The sequence below is a fragment of the Patagioenas fasciata genome, chromosome Z, assembly GCF_037038585.1.
Source record: "Patagioenas fasciata isolate bPatFas1 chromosome Z, bPatFas1.hap1, whole genome shotgun sequence".
NCBI lineage: Eukaryota > Metazoa > Chordata > Aves > Columbiformes > Columbidae > Patagioenas > Patagioenas fasciata.
The window spans coordinates 82,181,511-82,200,623 of record NC_092560.1 but is presented as its reverse complement, the minus strand read 5'-3'; the positions used below and the strand labels follow the sequence as shown (position 1 = coordinate 82,200,623).

The 19,113-nt window shown below is 41.2% G+C and overlaps 1 protein-coding gene across 2 annotated transcripts in view; it reads left to right on the top strand.

The window, feature by feature from the left end:
- Positions 1–19,113, top strand: part of EPG5 (ectopic P-granules 5 autophagy tethering factor) — a 59,440-nt gene that overhangs the window by 21,831 nt on the left and 18,496 nt on the right. Inside the window, exons 15-30 of one of the 2 annotated variants that reach the window (XM_065860791.2) lie at positions 92–211; positions 1,739–1,998; positions 3,662–3,802; positions 4,546–4,690; positions 5,486–5,683; positions 6,215–6,325; positions 7,085–7,204; positions 7,376–7,542; positions 7,741–7,968; positions 11,745–11,868; positions 12,750–12,891; positions 13,782–13,953; positions 14,938–15,100; positions 15,675–15,817; positions 17,415–17,571; positions 18,536–18,730. In XM_065860791.2, coding sequence (XP_065716863.1) covers positions 92–211; positions 1,739–1,998; positions 3,662–3,802; positions 4,546–4,690; positions 5,486–5,683; positions 6,215–6,325; positions 7,085–7,204; positions 7,376–7,542; positions 7,741–7,968; positions 11,745–11,868; positions 12,750–12,891; positions 13,782–13,953; positions 14,938–15,100; positions 15,675–15,817; positions 17,415–17,571; positions 18,536–18,730 — 2,586 coding nt within the window. Of the gene's footprint in view, positions 1–88; positions 212–1,738; positions 1,999–3,661; positions 3,803–4,545; positions 4,691–5,485; positions 5,684–6,214; positions 6,326–7,084; positions 7,205–7,375; positions 7,543–7,740; positions 7,969–11,744; positions 11,869–12,749; positions 12,892–13,781; positions 13,954–14,937; positions 15,101–15,674; positions 15,818–17,414; positions 17,572–18,535; positions 18,731–19,113 lie in introns of both variants that reach the window. The other variant, XM_065860790.2, reaches the window with a different exon arrangement.

Below are 19,113 nucleotides of genomic sequence, written 5' to 3'. Positions count from 1 at the left end.
ATTAAGATTTATTTCTTTGTAGTGCAACTGAATTATACTGTTGTAAAGACCTTTTAAATGAGGTTTTGTGATATGACTCTGTTTTTAGCAGGGTACTCTTCATCTGGATTCATCTGTCCATTCTGAAGTTGCATTAATGGTCCTGGAAGCATATCAGAAATATCTCTCTCAGAAACCGTATGCTGGGCTGATTTCTGAAAGCATAAACCAGGTATTTCGTCTTCGGAATTACAGGGAATAGCTTAGTGATAGACAGGGATAACTACAGACCAAGACCTTGTTTGCTTCTTGTCTTTTTGAAGCTATGCTATCTTGATACTGCTAAATCATGATAATACACCAACTCTCAGTATTTCTGTATCCACAGACCTATTTGAAGATACTGTTAGATTTAGGTTGAACATCTACGTGAGAAGTAACAATTGTAAATTTCTTCCGCTTTTCATTATTGTGCAGCCTGTGTTGAATAGTTGCAAACTGTTCTTGCAGATGATCATTTACTCATGTGGAGCTGGACAGTACTTGCTTAATAAAATGCTACTTACTACTACTGGTGAATGTAAGAGACATCCTTCCTGTGTCTCCAGCTCATAGTCTTACCTTATTTAAAGACTCTTTTTTAGGAGCTTTTCAGTAGTGTTACCTGAAAACCCTACAAACATTTATTACATTGATTTTACAGCACGCTGGTGACGGAGGAAGGTATGGCTCCAAGTTACAGAAGGGGAATGGAAGGATAGGAAGTTCAAGGTTAAAAATCCCTTTTTTTGGTTATTCAGTCCGAGATGCTTCTATTTATTTATTCAGAGCTTTTAATATTGCGTTGTGCTTTGTCTTCTCAGTATTTCTCGTACAGTGCTTTCTCCTCCTGGTGCTTTTTTCCCCACTTTTTTCTTTCCACACTTTGAATGTTCCTTATTGTGTCTGCTCTTTTCTGACTTGCTTCTCTGCACTGCTTAATCATGATTTGTTGTCTCGTGCCACCTAGATGAGTTATCTTTTTAAACCTGTTTCTGCCTTGATTTCCACTTATATTGATGAATCTGTCCTAAACTCGCGTGAGCTTGTTTGTAACTGGAACTTGAGAGAAAATAATGCTTAGGTTCTTGTACCTCCACTCAGAGGGGATGAAATACCTGCATTGACTCCCAGCTCTGCAATTTCAACTGGTCTGTCAGAGCATGTACGATATTTTTTTCCAAAAGATTCTTTTTATCTAGACAGGGTCTCAATGATAATGGACACGTGTACATGATACAGAGAGTCTACCTGTGCACAGTCCAGGCTTCTCTATGGGGGGAGGCTGTCACGTTTTAGGCTCTTTGCTGACAAATGTTGCTTTTGTATATATATTTTTTGCTTTCCTTTCAGTAGCAGTCTTAAACATTACTGAAGTTTGTGTGTGGTGGTTTTTTTTAAGTAATAAAAATAAAATTTAATCCGAGACCAATATCTAGTTTGGAAAACTTTAGCCAAACCTTATAGGTTGGTATGCTTTACCAAATGGGTGGGTGGGGAAAGAAGGGAAGTGGAAATCAAGGCCACAGAAACAGAGTTCTCACATAACCTTAACTGATGGTGCTATGAGGTATGTCTGAAAAATAACTGCTGTTGCTCTGATCTAGTGTCATGGTGTTGGAGTAGAGGAGGAAACTCATCCAAGCTGACCCAAGTCTTGACCCTTCATGCTGGAGTACGGCTGTGATTCCTCATTCCCCTTCCTGCTGCTTTGTTCCAGGTCTCCTACTTAGCCAGCATTGTTCGTTATGGAGAAACACCAGAGACCTCGTTTAACCAGTGGGCTTGGGGTTTGATCTTGAGGTTGAAGCTCCACAGGAAAGACTGCAGCACATGGCAAGACTGGCCGACCGTCCCCGCCTCGGACAGCGCACCCGACATGATGGAGTCAGTCGCACTTCACCCCCTCCTGAAGGCTGTTAAAGACAACATCCCGTTCGGCTGTTACCTGGCGCTGGCAATGACCACGTTAGGTCACAGGTACGTGTGATTTTTCGTGTTTGCCTTGCGTGGATGGCCCCAGCGACCGAGCATCTTGCCTACTGATGAGCTGAGGTCTGTTAACGTCTTTATGAACAAAGGACTTCTGGTGCAAGGGGTTGAGCAGTCTTTCAGGGATTGTAGTTTCAAACAGTGTGCTGTTTTCTTTATTTTGCTAATACTGTTTTTTGCCTTTGTGTGTTAGAGTCAAAATAGTCCTTAGAAATAGCACTGAAACCTAGGGATTAGCATGATTGCCATGGACAAGAATAACCTTTTAAACACACTTACTGAAAAGGGTTGTTCTACAGGTGATTTTTTTCTAGCAGGGCTGCAGCAAAGCATTCAGAAAATAGTGAGGAGAAAAAAGCCACTCATGCCAGTAATGATAGAGAGCTTTATAACCTTGAAACTGAACGTCCTAGCCCTCTCTGTGTTTCAACGCTGTCTTTCCCAGTGTTTTCAGTTGGTTTGTAGATAAAGCTCTTGGACATAATCCAATGTACTAGCTGATTAAAGTACAAAGCCAGGCATAGATTAATCAGTCTCTCCAAGGTCTGTTTTCCCTGAATCTGTAATCTCTTTAATTATCCCTTACTCATATTCAAAATATTGAATAATTGTTTTCTTGCTTTACTCTTTTAAAGAGAAGTTGTTTGGGCTTTCTTTTCCTTCCCCTAGCCCTTGCTTGGTGCTAAGGTTGTGCCATAGATACATACGTCCTTCTTCAAAGGACTGGAGTAATTTGAAACTGTTATGAAGGTATTCTGGTTTGAGAGTGGAAGTTTTTACCTGACTTTGAGCATGGAATGAAAAACAAGGAATCTCTTCTGAGTGTGTGGTGTTTTGTTTTATTTTATTTTATTTTTCTTCAGACACTTTGTCCTTACAAACAACCATTTAATATCTCGCTCCTATCTAAACCATAGCATTGATCTTCATCATGTGCAAAAATTCAAGGCCAGTGATGTTAATGAGCAGAAGAAACAAAGCGCTGTACTGTATGGTAGTGACAATGCAACATTTCTTTTTCATGACCTTGGGTTAAACATATAATTAATGTTTTACATCTTTTCCTAATGTGCAGCTCTTCTCAGTTAGCAACTTGATGCAGAGCAATATACCGAGTAGGTTGCCGCTAATGAGTTTCCTGGTCAGGAAGAGCAGGATTAATCTCTGGTGACTGCAACCATCGAAGTTCCTACTGTAAAGAAACCCTCCGAGCTCCATCTATAGGTAGTGAAGAAAGATGTCCACAACATTGTCCATCCTGAGGCGATGTCAAAGTAGCTAAAATCAAACTCCCTCTCTACGATTCTTCCATTGCCTGGAGAGGGAGGCAAGTTGGCAAGGTTAGCCCAGAATCCTGAGCTTCATATTGATTGAAACATGATGGATGAAGACCCCCTGTCTCCAGTGATCTTTGGAAGACAGGACACAAACCCCCAGAACATCAGGAAATACTTTCCAAATCTGTCAGCAATCAAATGACTACAGCTGAACTAAAAACTATCTGGATTTAGCTGTTTAGGATTTCAGAAATTATGTGTGAAAATAAAAGTGTCTCTACTTCTCAGTTCACAAAAAAGAAGACAACACCCTTGTCTCTTTCTGCTGATGGTGATTTTATTTTTCCTTGTTTATTATGTTTTTGTTTTGACAGCATTGAGAAGTTCTGTGCTGAAGGGATCCCTCTTTTGGGTGTGCTCATCCAGTCAAGACATCTGAGAACAATAGTCCATGTGCTGGATAAAATTTTACCTTTGTTTTATTCTTGCCAGTATTATCTCCTGAAGAATGAACAGTAAGCATTATTTATTCCTAATACATGTATTGATAAAGAAGAATGAAAGTTAGTCTTGACTGTTAAACTTATCAGGCTTCATCCTGGGGTTTGCATCCAGTGAGAGTGTGACTCAGATGATGGGGAAATGTGTCTGGTTTATTGGCCAGATAACTTTCTGGCATTGGCTGGGGTTGAGGAAATAGTTGTAGAAATATCTCCTACTGACATTAGAAGTACAGTTGTCACCAGTGCTGCTGCTGTGCCACAGAAGTGGTCTTCAAACAGCTGTACTGACGAGTAGCTGTTGTGTTTAGATGAGTGAGGAAGACAAGCAGGTGATACTGGTTTAACTGTGTTCTTACTGGTAAGGTGAGCAACTGGGAGTGTTCTCAAGTGCTGGACCCCACTGTCTGTCCTGGTTAATTAGTAAAGTGGTCCTTGGGGTGTGTTTGGCTTGTAACACCTGTCAGCTTCCCAAGCAATAGTAGATTTGGGTGTGGATGTGGATCAAGACCTGTATTCAGTCCTAATGGTCTGCCTGTAATTATGGTCTGCCTTTAATTGTGGTCTGCCATGAACTGCTCATGCTGTGCCTATGACATATATAAAACGGAGCAATTAAATCCGTGGCATGGTCATGAATCAAAAGCCTCGTATATGGGTGCCAACCAGTGCTGTTGACCTGGCTTTAAATTCTCTAGAAGCAGATTTTCTGCTGTATGAGAAATTTTAGACTTAATTTAATTTGTTGACATCCCTAGGTTTTTATCTTGCATCCAACTGTTCCTTCATCTGGATAGTGGAGTCCCGCAAGGTGTGACCCAGCAGGTTACGCATAAAGTAACACAGCACTTGACAGGAGTCAGCTATGGAGAAAATGTTAAGCTGCTCAGTGGTATGATACAGGTAAGAAGATTGTGAATGCAGTGGAGAGGTTTTTTAAAAAACAAGTATATTTTTTTTAACTGAGTGCTTGAGGTTAGGTAGGTTACTGAATCTGTCAGTTCTTCAGCCACAAAGTACCCTGCATCAAGTATCAACAGTTGGGTGTGTTTCCTGGAAACACTTAGGCTTAAACTTGCCTAAGTCTGGCGATGCACATGACACTGGACGTAACAACGGTACGTGTGTTTCAGACTTCCTGGAAAACACATTTTCTGATACCAGGTCAAAAGTGCCTAAAAAGGGAATGTAATATGCACACAGAATCCCAGAATGTGAGGGATTAGAAGGGACCTGGAAAGCTCATCCAGTGCAATCCCCCCGCCGGAGCAGGAACACCCAGATGAGGTTACACAGGAAGGTGTCCAGAGGAATGCAGCAAAAAAGCATTGCTTTTGACCATTAATTTATAGTTATAGTATGAAAACAAGTTAATGTATTGGGGAATAGTAGTATTTTTTCTAAATGTGCAGAGAAGTCAAGAACCAAGGCCTGCTAACAGTAGAGAATGGTAAAGAGAGAGACTGATGGCCTTTGCGTCTGTTTTTGCTGATGGCACAAGATGCTCGCTCTCCAGGCTACAGAATTTCTTCTGGAGGTTGGACATGACAGAGCTGTTTTTACATAGGCATAGAGAGCATCGTAAATACTAAAAGCATAGACCCACAGCCTTATGCAAGTTAAATAGCTCTTGAAGAAATTTTTAAGCTTTCCTAGAAGCTGGAATCCCTTCAATAATTTTGCTGTTTAATTTGGCAGATGCACATTTTTCTAAGCGACCATCCAAATGGAGTGGGGCCAGCCGCAGTGCTGGAGTTCTGGGTTCAGCTCCTCACCAGCCAGCAGCTGTGGCACAGGGACCAGGCAACACTCTTCTTGCTGGATGACTTGTGTAAAGCTGCTTTTCAGTACAATCAAGAGGACTGTGTGCAAAAGCTGCTTTACCAACAACATAAGGTAAATGGGTGTGCTGTAATGGTGTGGCTGTTGAGTAAATGGTCAGTTCATGCGTTGCTTGTTCTAATTTTGATGTGAATGTATTTTCCTGAAATGCGACAGGAACAGTCATGATGATGAGCCATAATGGAATTATGTTACCTGATTTCTTTCTGAGTAGCTCAAGATCAGTGAAATATCTGATAAGTGAGTAATAATAAGAATTAAAGCCTATTTGGAACACTTTTCTCATTCATGAGTTCTATCATAGTATTTTAGTTTGTGGTCTTTGCATTTCAAATGTTTGGTTGTGTATTTATAATAAAAATAGAGCATCCTCTCCTGAAAAAAACCAGATGCTGTCACTATAACAGAATCTTTTCGCTGAAAAAGAAATAAAGTACACGGAGGTGTCTGCTTGAACTGAGGTTGGGAAGTACCAGCATGAGGCAGTGGGGAACCTGGACGAAGGCACAGTGACATACCTGTAGCATGTAAGTCATCTCTTAGGCTGCTTACAAAAAAACCCCAATGTTTTCTGTTTCTACACAGAATGCTTTGGGCTATCATTGTGACAAAGGTCTGCTGTCTTCGCTTGTTAGCTGGATCGTAGCAGGCAATGTGACACCTTCCTTTGTTGAGGGTGATGCCAGTTCCTCTCAGGTAAGCGGGACAATGGTTTTGTATGAACAATCCTGTGATAAGCGATGTGTTTAGGTTTTTTTAATGCTTTTGCAAGTTTTTGTAAATTTTTCTCTTCCCTCTTCCTGCCCTTGTGTTCGCCAGTTTTCTTGTAATAAAATCCTAATTTAGCCTAAGAGAATGCTGTGGGATTTTTACGCTAAAGGGAATATGGAATGTTTTGTGCAGAGAAACTTTGATCTGTGTTCAAGAGTTAATATAATAGGATTTATTAGTAATTTTTTGTATTAATCTTCAGTTGCTCCCAGTGTATTTAATGGGAGAAAATACGTAAAGCCTGACTGTTCTATTAGATCAGTCATTTTCTGATGGGTATTTTGAACACTAATTGATTTCTTTCTGCTTAATCAAGTTCCTCATTCAAGCAAAAAGAAATAAAACCTATAATACCTCAACTGGAGGTGTGCAGTACAGGTGGGAGAGAGGAGATATTATTTTACAGGGTTTGAGTAGGTTGCTTCCTCCAGAACTTTCTGGATAATTGTCACTTTTCCCTGGTTTCCCCGTTCTTTCCCACGACTGTACAGAATACAAAGAGGATGTTTGAATGTAGATAAGGAGGAAACTGGCGCTCAGTTTTCTTTTTGAGATATGATACTGCTTCTGTAGCTCTACTATGAGAATCTGGCAAAGACATAATCCTCTCATGAAAACAACAAGCTTCCTGATCCTACCCCTGCCATTTTGTTATCAATTTTTCTGTTACTGCTGTTTATACAGGTGTGGTTTTCGTGGATGGTGCTGAATATGGAGTCAATATTTGAAGAAGATTCACAGCTTCGCAGAGTTGTGGAGGGGGAGTTGGTTATTAATGCTGTGACTCCTGATCAAGCTTTGAAGGTGAGAGAACCGTTCATCTGCTTTTATCGGGCAGGACTGCTGGAGAAAAGTGTTCCCTTGTATTGCTTAGGTTTTGTTTTCACCCTGTGTTAATAATCTGTTGAGTTAAACTGTGAGAGCTTGTTACAAGGAACTACAGAACACCTGAAGCTGAAAATGTTCTTTTTGCAGAAAGCACAGGCCCAGCTGAAGCTGCCTGTTGTTCCTTCCCTTCAGAGGCTCATGATCTACCGCTGGGCTCACCAGGCCCTCGCTACCCCTGCTGATCACCCTCTCCTGCCACTAATCTGGCAGAAATTCTTTCTCCTTTACCTTCACCGACCAGGACCACGATATGGGTGAGTCTGATCATAAGGGCTCTGGCAGAACAGCAAGTGCTAAGAAGTTTGCGTTGCAAGTGAGATTAATAAGTGCCTCACAGTAAGACTCTATCTGAAAGCAGCATCTCTCTATACAGTCAGTTTATTAATATTTGCAAAGGTGCCAATTTGACACTTGCAACAAGACTTTGTTGTGCTTTTTTTGTTCATTATTAGGTTACCTGTAGATGGCTGTATTGGAAGACGTTTTTTCCAGAGCGCAGCTCATGTTAACTTACTGAATGAAATGAAGCAGCGCTTAATAGAGGTAGCGGACTTCCACCATACTGCCAGTAAAGCCCTAAGAGTGCAGAATCCCGCCAAGGGCAGCGACAGGTCACCAGAGAAGGCGAGCTCCTCACCACATTACCTGACTTCACCAGAACTGCATAAGGAACTTGTCAGGTAAAGAAAAACTGCCCAGTTAGACCTCACTCAATGCAACCACCTGAACAGCTACTAGAGCACGGTCTTAGCGGTGGGAGATGTGAAGGGATGTGAGCCTTGACTGACCTCGATGCGCCACAGGCACTCGTTCTGTGTATAATTCTGGGCAAATCTGTTCCTCTGCTGATACGAATTGTTTTGTTTGGGGGAGGGCTGATTTTCCTACTAAAAACGTTGATAAAGTTGTTGCTTTCCTTATGGGAGAGCTTTGCTTTTTAATTAATGATATCCTCATACTGGTAAAATGTTTGTTGTTTAGACATATCTGCTACCATTATGCACATCACTAGCAGTAAATGTAACATGCTACTTTCTAGTATATGTCAGTTTGTCACAGACTAGAGCCTAAATTTATGTCTGAATAAGATCGCTTCATCAGGGAATTTATGGGGACTGTGACACATGATTCAATTAGTGCAGTTTACCCAACTGAGCTGTGACAAGTGTGTTCTGTGCCAGCTGGAAAGCGATAATGTCTGCTTAACCAAAACCTTAGTGCAAGACCAGAATGTCAGGGATTGGAGGGGACCTGGAAAGCTCATCCAGTGCAATCCCCCCATGGAGCAGGAACACCCAGCTGAGGTTCCACAGGAAGGTGTCCGGGCGGGTTTGAATGTCTGCAGAGAAGGAGACTCCACAACCTCCCTGGGCAGCCTGGTCCAGTGTTTGAAAAGTCTACCGTTAAGTAGTATTTGCAGTATTACAGTGTCTGGATTTTCGTGGAAACTATATTTGAAAAGATTGTTTGAGGGGAGTCCCTTGTTCAGTTCTTTTCCCTAGGTTTCCTGTAGCAGATACTCGGGCATGGATTCCAGAGATTCTTCTAAAATGAATAATTTATTCACAAGGTACAGCGTAGAGCAGCTCGAGCTGGGTGCCTCCTGAAAACGGGCTCTCGGCAGAAAAAAACTTGGACAGTTATACCCCAACAATCCAAGCCCCCACCCTCAACACATCACTATGGAACAATTGCAAAATTAGAGTCTGGAGTCTCCCTGTTCTTCATTGCATCTCTGCATTTTCATCAGGCGGGCTGTCAGTCGAAGTTCTGACCTTTGGTTGTTATTTTTCACCTGCAGCTGACAGTTGACAGTAACCTGCAGTTGACAGTAACCACAACATTCTTGTGTGTAGTTTAAGATGCTGTTCTGTTCCTTTACTTATCTCCAGGGTCACAGCTCCCCTTCTCTTTTAGCTTGAAGACTCTCAGACCTTTTTTACTTAACGAAGCTGGAAGTTTTGAAGGTTCGCAGCTTGCAGAAGTTATGCTAAGCAGATTTAGTTATGCTAAGTGAATTCTATATGTGCAGTTTCTAACCGGGTTCTACAAGAAGCAGTGCACTCAATAATTCAATAAGTTAGGGCATTCTGTTCCCTAACAGGGTTTTTTAGCTTCCAGGATCTGAGCTTCTTTTAAGTGTTTCACCCGCAATAATCAATAGGTACTGACAAACAAACAAGGAAGATCATAAATCCTGCTCTATCATATGTGAAAAATAATCTAAAAGTGCTCACTGGGTAGAACTTTATTAATATTTTGTCAGTCCTTCATTTTTAAGGAGGTCCTCACTCCAACTTAAAATCAGACTGTTCTACATCCAAATAAATCTTACACTCTGGAAGTTTAATGATCACCTAGATAGGAGGGAAGATATTGGTAGAGTTCAAGAGCTGAGGCTTGGAACTAGAATACTTTTTTCACAGTGATACAGAAAACAGGAGTTTGCTAATGATATTTAATACCACACTGCAAAGATGTAGTGGTATTCTAGTTCTCCTTTGTAATTATACAGGAAAACTTGGATGGTATGATTATAAAAAGGGTACCCCTCAGAAGGGTGACTACAGCTGAAGAAAGAAGTACATTTATGTTAGAGTGCAGAGTTAGCAGAGAAAGAAATAGGAATAGAATAGCCACGAATCCACAAAAAGGGCTGCAAAGCTGACCCTGGCAACTACAGGCCTGTCAGCCTGACCTCGGTGCCTGGCAGGGTGATGGAGCAGATCATCCTGAATGCAATCACGCAGCACCTCCAGGATGGACCAGGGATCAGACCCAGCCAGCATGGGTTTAGGAGGGGCAGGTCCTGTCTGACCAGCCTGATCTCCTTTTATGATCAGGTGACCCACCTAGTGGATGAGGGGAAAGCTGTAGACATGGTCTATCTAGACTTCAGCAAAGCCTTTGACACAGTCTCCCATAATATACTCCTTCAAAAGCTGATAGCCCGTGGCTTGGACAAGGGCACTCTCTGCTGGGTTAAGAACTGGCTGGAGGGCCGGGCCCAGAGAGTACTGGTGAATGGGGCTTCATCTAGCTGGCGGCCAGTCACTAGTGGTGTCCCCCAGGGGTCAGTGTTGGGTCCAGTCCTGTTTAACATCTTTATTGATGATTTAGATGAGGGGCTTGAGACCATCATCAGCAAATTTGCTGATGACACCAAGTTGGGGGGCAGCGTCGACCTGCTGGAAGGCAGGAGGGCTCTGCAAAGAGATCTGGATAGACTGGAAAAATGGGCTGATTCCAATGGGATGAAGTTCAACAAGGCCAAGGGCCGGGTCCTGCACTTTGGCCACAACAACCCCCTGCAGCGCTACAGGCTGGGCACAGAGTGGCTGGAGAGCAGCCAGACAGAAAGGGACCTGGGGGTACTGATTGACAGCAAGCTCAACATGAGCCAACAGTGTGCCCAGGTGGCCAAGAAGGCCAATGGTCTCCTGTCCTGTATCCAAAGCAGCGTGGTCAGCAGGACAAGGGAAGTGATCCTTCCCCTGTACTCTGCATTGGTGAGGCCACACCTGGAGTATTGTGTTCAGTTCTGGGCCCCTCAGTTCAGGAAGGAGATTGAAGTGCTGGAGCGGGTCCAGAGAAGAGCAACAAGACTGGGGAAGGGACTTGAGCACAAAACCTATGGGGAGAGGCTGAGGGAGCTGGGCTTGTTCAGTCTGGAGAAGAGGAGGCTTAGAGGTGAGCTCAACACTCTCTAGAACCACCTGAAGGGCAGTTCTAGCCAGGGGGGGATTGGGCTCTTCTCCCAGGCACTCAGCAATAGGACAAGGGGGCATGGGCTTAAACTCTGCCAGGGGAAGTTTAGGCTGAATATTAGGAAGAAGTTCTTTACGGAGAGAGTGATCAGGCATTGGAATGGCTGCCCAGGGAGGTGCTGGACTCACCGTCCCTGGAGGTTTTTAAACTGAGATTGGCCATGGCACTTAGTGCCATGATCTGGTCAATGGACTGAAGTTGGACCAAGGGTTGGACTTGATGATCTCTGAGGTCTTTTCCAACCTAGCCAATTCTGTGTGTGATTCTGTGTGTGTGTGAATTTGAGTCTGACAAGACTTTAAATCTGACAAGCCTTAAAAGGTGTAACTCAGGTGTGAGCTTTTTAGAGCAGCCAGACTGGCTCAAACAGTGTCTTGTTTTTCTTCATTGCTCATTCAAGTGGTGTTGCTGATACGATTTCCTGGCATAAGAAACACTTCTGGTTCAGGGTCATGTTTGCTGATTTGCATAAATGTTTTCCTTTTCAAAATTTGTCCTGTTATTTTTGGTTACTGTCCGTCATATTTTTCCTCTTTCCGCTGGTCTGAAACATCTGTGTTTTGATCCGTGTCACCTGTTAGCATGATTTTTCCCATAAATATAAACCCCAGAATGAGGCTACTGTGTAATACGTGCTACACATACAATTGAAGTTCACATTGATTTATTTTTTTCTTTTTTTCCTCAGGCTTTGTAATGTTTTTGTTTTGTGGTTGGAAGAAGAGAGTTTCCAGAAAGGAGACGTATACGTTCCCTCTTTACCGAAGCAATATGATACACATAGACTTGCTAAAGTCATGCAGAATCAACAGGTGAAGTGCCAATCACACTGGCAATCTGGAATCCAGAATTCACTTTACTTATTAACATCGGTCCTGTAAAGTAGTGAGAGACTTGGGTTTACTGGTCTTTAACAGGTGTACAGAATGTATAGTGACTTTAAAGCTCTTTTTTCCTAAGAATCCTGTGCTAATCTAGACAGTCTTCCTCTATATTTGAGTGAGGACTCATGAGTGGATTTCTTTCATATCTTAATGAGAATACAGTCCTTATTCTGTACTGTTCTGAAATTCTTTCCATGTTCTAAGATAACTTCAGAGAGTTACTGAAGTTGGTACTTGAGAAAAGACTGGAAGCTGAAATCTGCTCGTTTGGTAGTCTGTAACGTGTCAGGTTCTAATGCAAGTTAGTGACTGGGTGGGCTATGTTATTCTGTCTAGTAAGCCTAAAGAGTTAGTAGAACTAAAAAAAACAGTGAGAGGTGAGATTTTGGAAGGGCATTTTCTCATGCCTGCTTTGTTTTTATTCTTCCAGTGTATGTGACAACTGCAAATGCAAGCCTGCTTTATGCTCATTACTGTTAATCATGCCGTGATGTTTTAGACTGTCTTTAGGAACAGAGTTTTAATAATCTGTACGTTTTCTCTCTGATTTGTTAAAATTATACTGTGTATGCTCGTCAGGTCTCTAAGTGCCATGAATGCTTTTCAGTGGCTTATCTGCACATGTGATAAAAAGTCTGCAACTTTTTTTTCTGTATAGATTTTCTTTTTTTTCCTTAGTAACAATTTTCCTATTATTTAAACCAACAGAGTCTAGTTTTATATACTTATTGTAGTTCCCGAGCTAGTGGGTTGGATGCACAGTATATGGTGCTGACCAAAATGGGTAATTTAATTCTTCTGTGCTGTAGGATTTGTGGACTGAGTACGTCAACGTTGAACTCATACACCATGAGTTTCAAGAAGCTCTAAACCTTTGGCTGCAGGTACAGCTTGAATCACAATCAGTCAGTGTTTCTGCATGTCAGACAGATTTCACCAACCCTTTATCAGGTAAGAGATAAGAATATTGTTAGTGAAACGGGTCCAGAAAGAATTATTAGCATGTTGAAGCCCTGGTTTCTTTAGGAACATAACGCTGTTTGTGAATAAAGATCTGAATACCATTCGTTTTAATGGGTATGGCGTTTTACATGAAGTTTTTATGCTGTTCTCGCTAAGATGCCGTGTGAGAAGTTAACATCCATGTTTTTGGTTTAAATTTTCCTAAAGTTTAGATAGAGACAGCTGAAAAGCAAACACAAAAAAACACTGTAGCTGAAAGCAGAAAGATTTTATCTTTTTTTATTTATTGTTGTTGTTCCCAATGTCTTTCCTTGCTGTTTTGCTGGAATTGTGGCATGGGGAAATGGTTGTTGTAGCACAGAAGGGGATAATAGTCATGGTATATTAAGGATATCATGAGATTGGAATTTGGGGGGGTGATAAAAAAGATGAGGGAGGGAATAGAAGGAAACTGGAATGGTGAGTTGGCACGTTCTGGGGGGGAATCAGAGCTGACAGAACTCGAGATGAGGGTGAATTGTGGGGAAAAGATGAATTTGGCTCAGCAGTCTCAGTTTGGGAGCCTCTCTCAGATGAGGGAAATAAATGGGGCTATAAAGAAAAACTGGAAGAGTGGGAGGAAACAAGGAAAGCAACGAGGCCTTGAGTCTTAATGTTGTGTGGTGGAGTTGGTCATGAAAATTGGCTGTGTGAAATAAACTTTGTCCACAAAAACAGCTGGATTAGTTGAGCCATTTTTTTGTTTTTAAAAAGGGAGGAATCCTGCCTGAGAAATACTTGTCTGCTGCTAAAAATGTTTCATGCAAAAAATAACGGTTTTGTTCAGTTTCTTCTAAATTTTTCTTACTGACAAAACTTGCCTTTGCTTTCTTTTCTAGCCAAAAAGAGGATAATGGATAGTTTGAAGAAGTTTGATACTCCCAAACCCCTTCTTCCGCTCCAGACCATGAAAGCTCCCGTGCCAGTCATTTCCTCTGACAGTCTAGTAAGTCAGAAAGAAGCAATTCGGCTTATGCACATGGACCTTAACGTCTTGCAGCAACACGCCAAGTGAGTTACAGCTGTTTTCCTCCTGCCTGTCTAGCAGTGTCTTCAGGTGCCCTTTACAGCAGCCTCGTTTGTGGTGTTGGCACGAGACTGTCAGTACTTGACGACTTCTACAGAGTTTTAATATCTTTTTCTTGGCTATCATGTTATTATTCCACTCCTTTAAGATAAGGCTACAGAAGTCTTATCTGATGACTGAGATTAAATCAGGTGACATCTACCTTCTACAGTTTATTTTCTCATTCGCATCCTTCTGAAAATAAAACCTCCTGTTAGCCTGGATTTGTTGACAATAAGTTAATTAACCCTTCTGCACTAATGTAGTAGCTACAGTGTGAAGCGCTGGAACCCCCAGGAGAGAAATCTGATTTCTAGGACTGTTAGCTTTGCGTGTGAAAGAGAAGAGACTTTTTGTTTCTTAATATTCCTACTAAGAGAGTCCAGCTGAAGTATTTTCAAATACAGCTGGTGAATCTGTAGCTGTTCTTGCAAAGTATAGTCATTTAATATGTATATTATGATTAAAAAAATAACCCAAACAGAAGACAAAACAGAACAAAAAAACAAAGCTCGCTACACCCAAGACAGGACATGTCTAAACAATTTTTGCAGCCATTCTGGGTGGGCTTTATTTTGTTGACTGAATCTTTCCATTGTCCAGCCTTTTATTTGTCTGATGGAAAATTACGTTTCCTACAGAGGGTCGTCTATTTAATTTCCTTCTAGGTTGTCATGTAGAATAATTAAAAAGAGTTCATGCATACTTGAGTAGTTGCTTTTCATATGAACCTATTTCTTTATTATTTGAAGCGCTATTACTTTGTGGTTTTAACTCAGTTTCGTTTAACAACCTTTTATGCTTTCAAGGAAAGTGTCATGAGTCTTTGTATAACACATTAAATTGAAATCTCATCTCTTGCTTATAAATTCTTAGCATTACTGTTTTCAGAAAAGGTTTTGGTAATTTTATTAATAAATGCTTTTCAGAACTGCGGCTCTCTGGGAATCACAGCATGTTGCTCTCAATAGTGAAATACTTGATGCTCTACCTAAGGTCTACGTCAATCGGGAGGAGCAGATCACCCTCCATGTGGAGTGCCGGGGAACTTCAAATAAAGGCTGCCAGGGAGCAGCTCTTCTAACAATCCAGGTTAGAAATGTGGCACCACTTCTGTTTTGGGGCCTGTTGGACATGGGTAATGAAAGCGAAATGACCAAATGGTTACAAGAATAGTAGCAGTTGACCAAATAATACTATAGAGACGTAATACTTAAATAACTAATAGGTAATGCTCAAAAGGAGATGCAGTTCAACAACTGCAGAATAAATTCTTGCGTAAAATTTGTTTTGCTCATAGTGTCCACTCTGAACTGCTTCCCAATGTGTGAATATGCTCACATAGGAGTAGAAGCATGAAAATGTTTATACACATATTCCCCTGTTGCTTGCTGTATGAATTTCTTGATCCCACAGTCCATGTGGATTAAAAGTCTTACATAAAATACATGAATTATATTGGTGTGTGATAATTAAATAGGAATATGACCAAGCATGTGTGCTTGAGCATGATGTATTAAATCTGATCAAAACTCTCAGGGGAAAACCATCCGTGTTCAGAGTTCTCATACTGGGCTCTGCTTCATTTTTACAAATAGGTGCAACATCGAAGAATCTTAGCGAAACATATCATTCTGAAGTGAATATGTGTCTTTTTGTCATTTAGTTTGAAGGGAAACATAAAAATGAAGCAGTGAGCCAGCAGCTCCATGCATTGCGTGCAGAAGTGAGACAACTGCAGGCAGCAGCCACGAAGCCACCTTCTCTGGGTGTTGTGGGAGCAGCAGTACATGTGGAAAATTTTATAACGTAGGTTGTTCAGACACTGCTTTAGGTGGTGATGTTTTATATTTCTTTTTCTGTATATTAGAGTTAAAATGTGGAATCTGTTTGTGTGTGTTTTTGCAATGCTTATCAGCTTTGGGTCGACAACAGAGCTGGAATCCTGAGACTTGTATGTTTGTGACACAAACCTCTAATGGAATAACTGTATTATCAGAACAGCTAAGTGCTCATCATTCAGCACCTATAGGGCACACAGTATTGTTTTCTACTTCTGTTTATTGTATTCTGCATTAGAATATTCCTTATAACCCTGCAAAAACACATAGTGATGACAGCGATGCTGTATTAAACTTGAGGAAATGGCAAACTTGTACCACAGCTGTCCCAGTTATAGCATAAACTATATGTTTTCAATATCTCTCTTTGTAGGTTTTTCCCTTTTATAGTGCAGGACGTAATTCTTTAATAGGGAGTTATGACTTGAAGTAGCTTTTCAATCCATGAAACAAAATTCTGCATTGGAAGAGGACTATATAATATCACTTTTTTCAGGAGATGAATAAATGGATTAATCCATGACTGCCTTCCTCTTGAAGACCTTTTAGGGTTCATCCCCGAGGTCCAGTTTTTGCAACACTGTTCTTCTCAATCTCCTATATTTCTACCGGGATTCTTTTAATGTAATTGTTTCCCTACAGACTGTACTCACTGTACAAGTAAAAATTATCTGATTACTATTTCTACATGTTCTCGATCATCAATCTGAAAAATTCAGTGGATGGGCTAATTCTTGGGACTGAGATCTGTGGAACCACTTGTTTTTCAGATGTCTTAATTCAGACTCAGTGGAGATAGGGGTTTGAGCTCAATGAAGCACTTATTTGCCAATACCCGATAAAAGATTGATTCTGTTTTAATTCTTTTATTGCTGAGCCTGTGAGATAGAATGAGGGAAATTTTATTGCAGTACAGATGTAGTTGAGATGGCCTAAGAACATGATTTGAGGGGTAAATGATCAGTTGGAACTATGCTGTGAAAAATGTTTTGATGATCACTTTCTGACTTATTTTGGAGGTACCCATTTCAGGCAGCAAAATTACTTGAGCTAAACCTGGGACTGTTCAGCCTGGAAATGAAAAGGCTCAGGAGGTTCTCACCAATGTATAGAAATACCTGAAGGGACGAGCGTGCAAAGGAGATTGAGTAAGGCTCTTATCAGGGGTGCCCAGGGGCAGGACCAGGAACAACGGGTACAAACTGAGACACAGAAGGTTCCCTCTGAACATCAGGAAACACTTTTTTACTGTGAGGGGTGATACAGGCTGCCCAGGGAGGGCAGAGAGTCTCCGTCCTTGGAGACACTCAAAAGTTGTGTGGACATAGTCCTGGGCAAATAGCTGTGGGTGTCCCTGCTTGGTCAAGGGTTGGTCCAGATGTGCTCCAGATGTCCCTCCCAACCTCAGCTATGCTGTGACTCTCCCACACCACGCTAGATTAACATGTAAGCCAGAAATACTCAAGTCTATATATTGGCAAGAAACCTTTCTTTATTGTCACAGAATAGTTTCCTTACGTAAATTTTAATCTGCCTTTTATTTTTTCTTTTTTTTTTTTTTGCAGAGCCTTAATAAATACCTACAAGATGCAGCCTTTGCCTGCAATTAAGAAAGTTGGAATTAGTTTGTTTTTTACGTTAGTGGAATACGTGTGTGATGAAACTCAACGCAATCCTCCCACAAGGCAGTTCTTCACGTCCTGCATCGAGATTCTAGGCCAAGTGAGTTTATTCTCTGATTTTCGGATACCTGGCGCTTATCCCAATTGGCTGCTGTTATTGGGGATCTAAAACATCCAGAAGCCTGAAAACTAACTTCTATGTTTCCATCTCATTTCCTTTTAATTCGTTGTATAATATGCACAGTCTTTAGGGGAGTTTAAGCTTGCTTATAAACAAAAGAAAAGCTTGCTCTGAGATGCCTGCTTAGTGCTATTAAATGTTCACAGTAATAGTTAAACACTAAGGTAGTTTTGGACAGGTAATTAAAGTTTGGGTACTTCCAGTGCATAAAAGAGTGTTTGAACCTATATTTTGCTGTTATTGATTATTTTCTAGCTGACATATGTCTTGTCAACTTCTGTGTTTAGACACTTCTCTGCAGCCTTGCAATACATATTCTTTCTGTTGAGAGTTAGCCAGAAGTTAGAACATGCAAGTGCTTGGTTTTTTTTGGTAGTATTGGCCATGGAGAACACATTATGTAGGTGCTCTAAGAAAAAACAATAGTCTCTGCTTTGAGTCCAGGTATTTATTTTCATCTCTTAGGTACAGTTTGTTTCCATGTGCAGCTGTTCTTAAGCGTTTCTCACCGCTGAAGTGCTGAAAAGCTCTCCACAGCCGTAGTTCTGTTTAAGTTTTTCTGAATACCAGGCAGTGCTGCTGTTTTGTCTTTCTATCCCCTCAGAAAAATTGTATTTGTACATATTTTTATAGAAAACATGTGTGGTCACAAGTGCAGTTCCTATAGCTGTGTGCTAGGGGAACATTTTTGTTACATTTTGTGGAACAGCAGTATTTAGTTGAAACTGATCTCATACAGTCTGTCGTTTTGAGGAAGCTTTTTTTTTTTAAAAGATCCAGAATTGTCCAAAAAACTGTCAGAGGTGGTTTTTTTTAATTATTTTTCTTTTCCCGATAGATTAATTCTAGTTCATTTTTTCTCTCCCGTTCCTGATTTCCTCAGGTGTTCATCAGTGGGACCAAGTCAGAGTGCCAACACCTCCTCCAGACGATCCTGTGGAATCGGAGGCTCTGTACTCTCCTCTCTCCTTACTTCACTCCTGCTGCCTCTCCCAGTGAGTTCGTGGCTTTATATGAAAAAGTCGTGTCCTTTCTGAGCGAGGATAACAGCGACGTCGTCTTCATGCTGCTGACAAAGGTAAAGTACTGGTGAATACTGCGTCTGGTTTGCGGATTGCTTGTGTGGGTGTTCTTTCACTAAAGACTGTGACTTCAGCTAAGGAAAGAAGAGTTGAAAATCTGCTACCTTGAAGTAGCCTTGACAGGTACTGTAGATCTGCGTTGCTCATCTTGAACGTCATTTGTTTTGTTTAAGCTCAAGAGGGGCTGGAGGCAAAAGCAAATAATAAGCTTAAACTACCCTTTCCTAGATCATATAATAAAAATAAGTGTATGCTTCCTAGGGCTCGTTCTTGAGTGCACTTCTACTCTTGAAATTAAAGCACGCTTGTGATTGCTTCTTCTGCCTGGTATCTCTGTGGAGACATTGGTCAAAATAGCCAGTGAATCCCAGGTATCTTA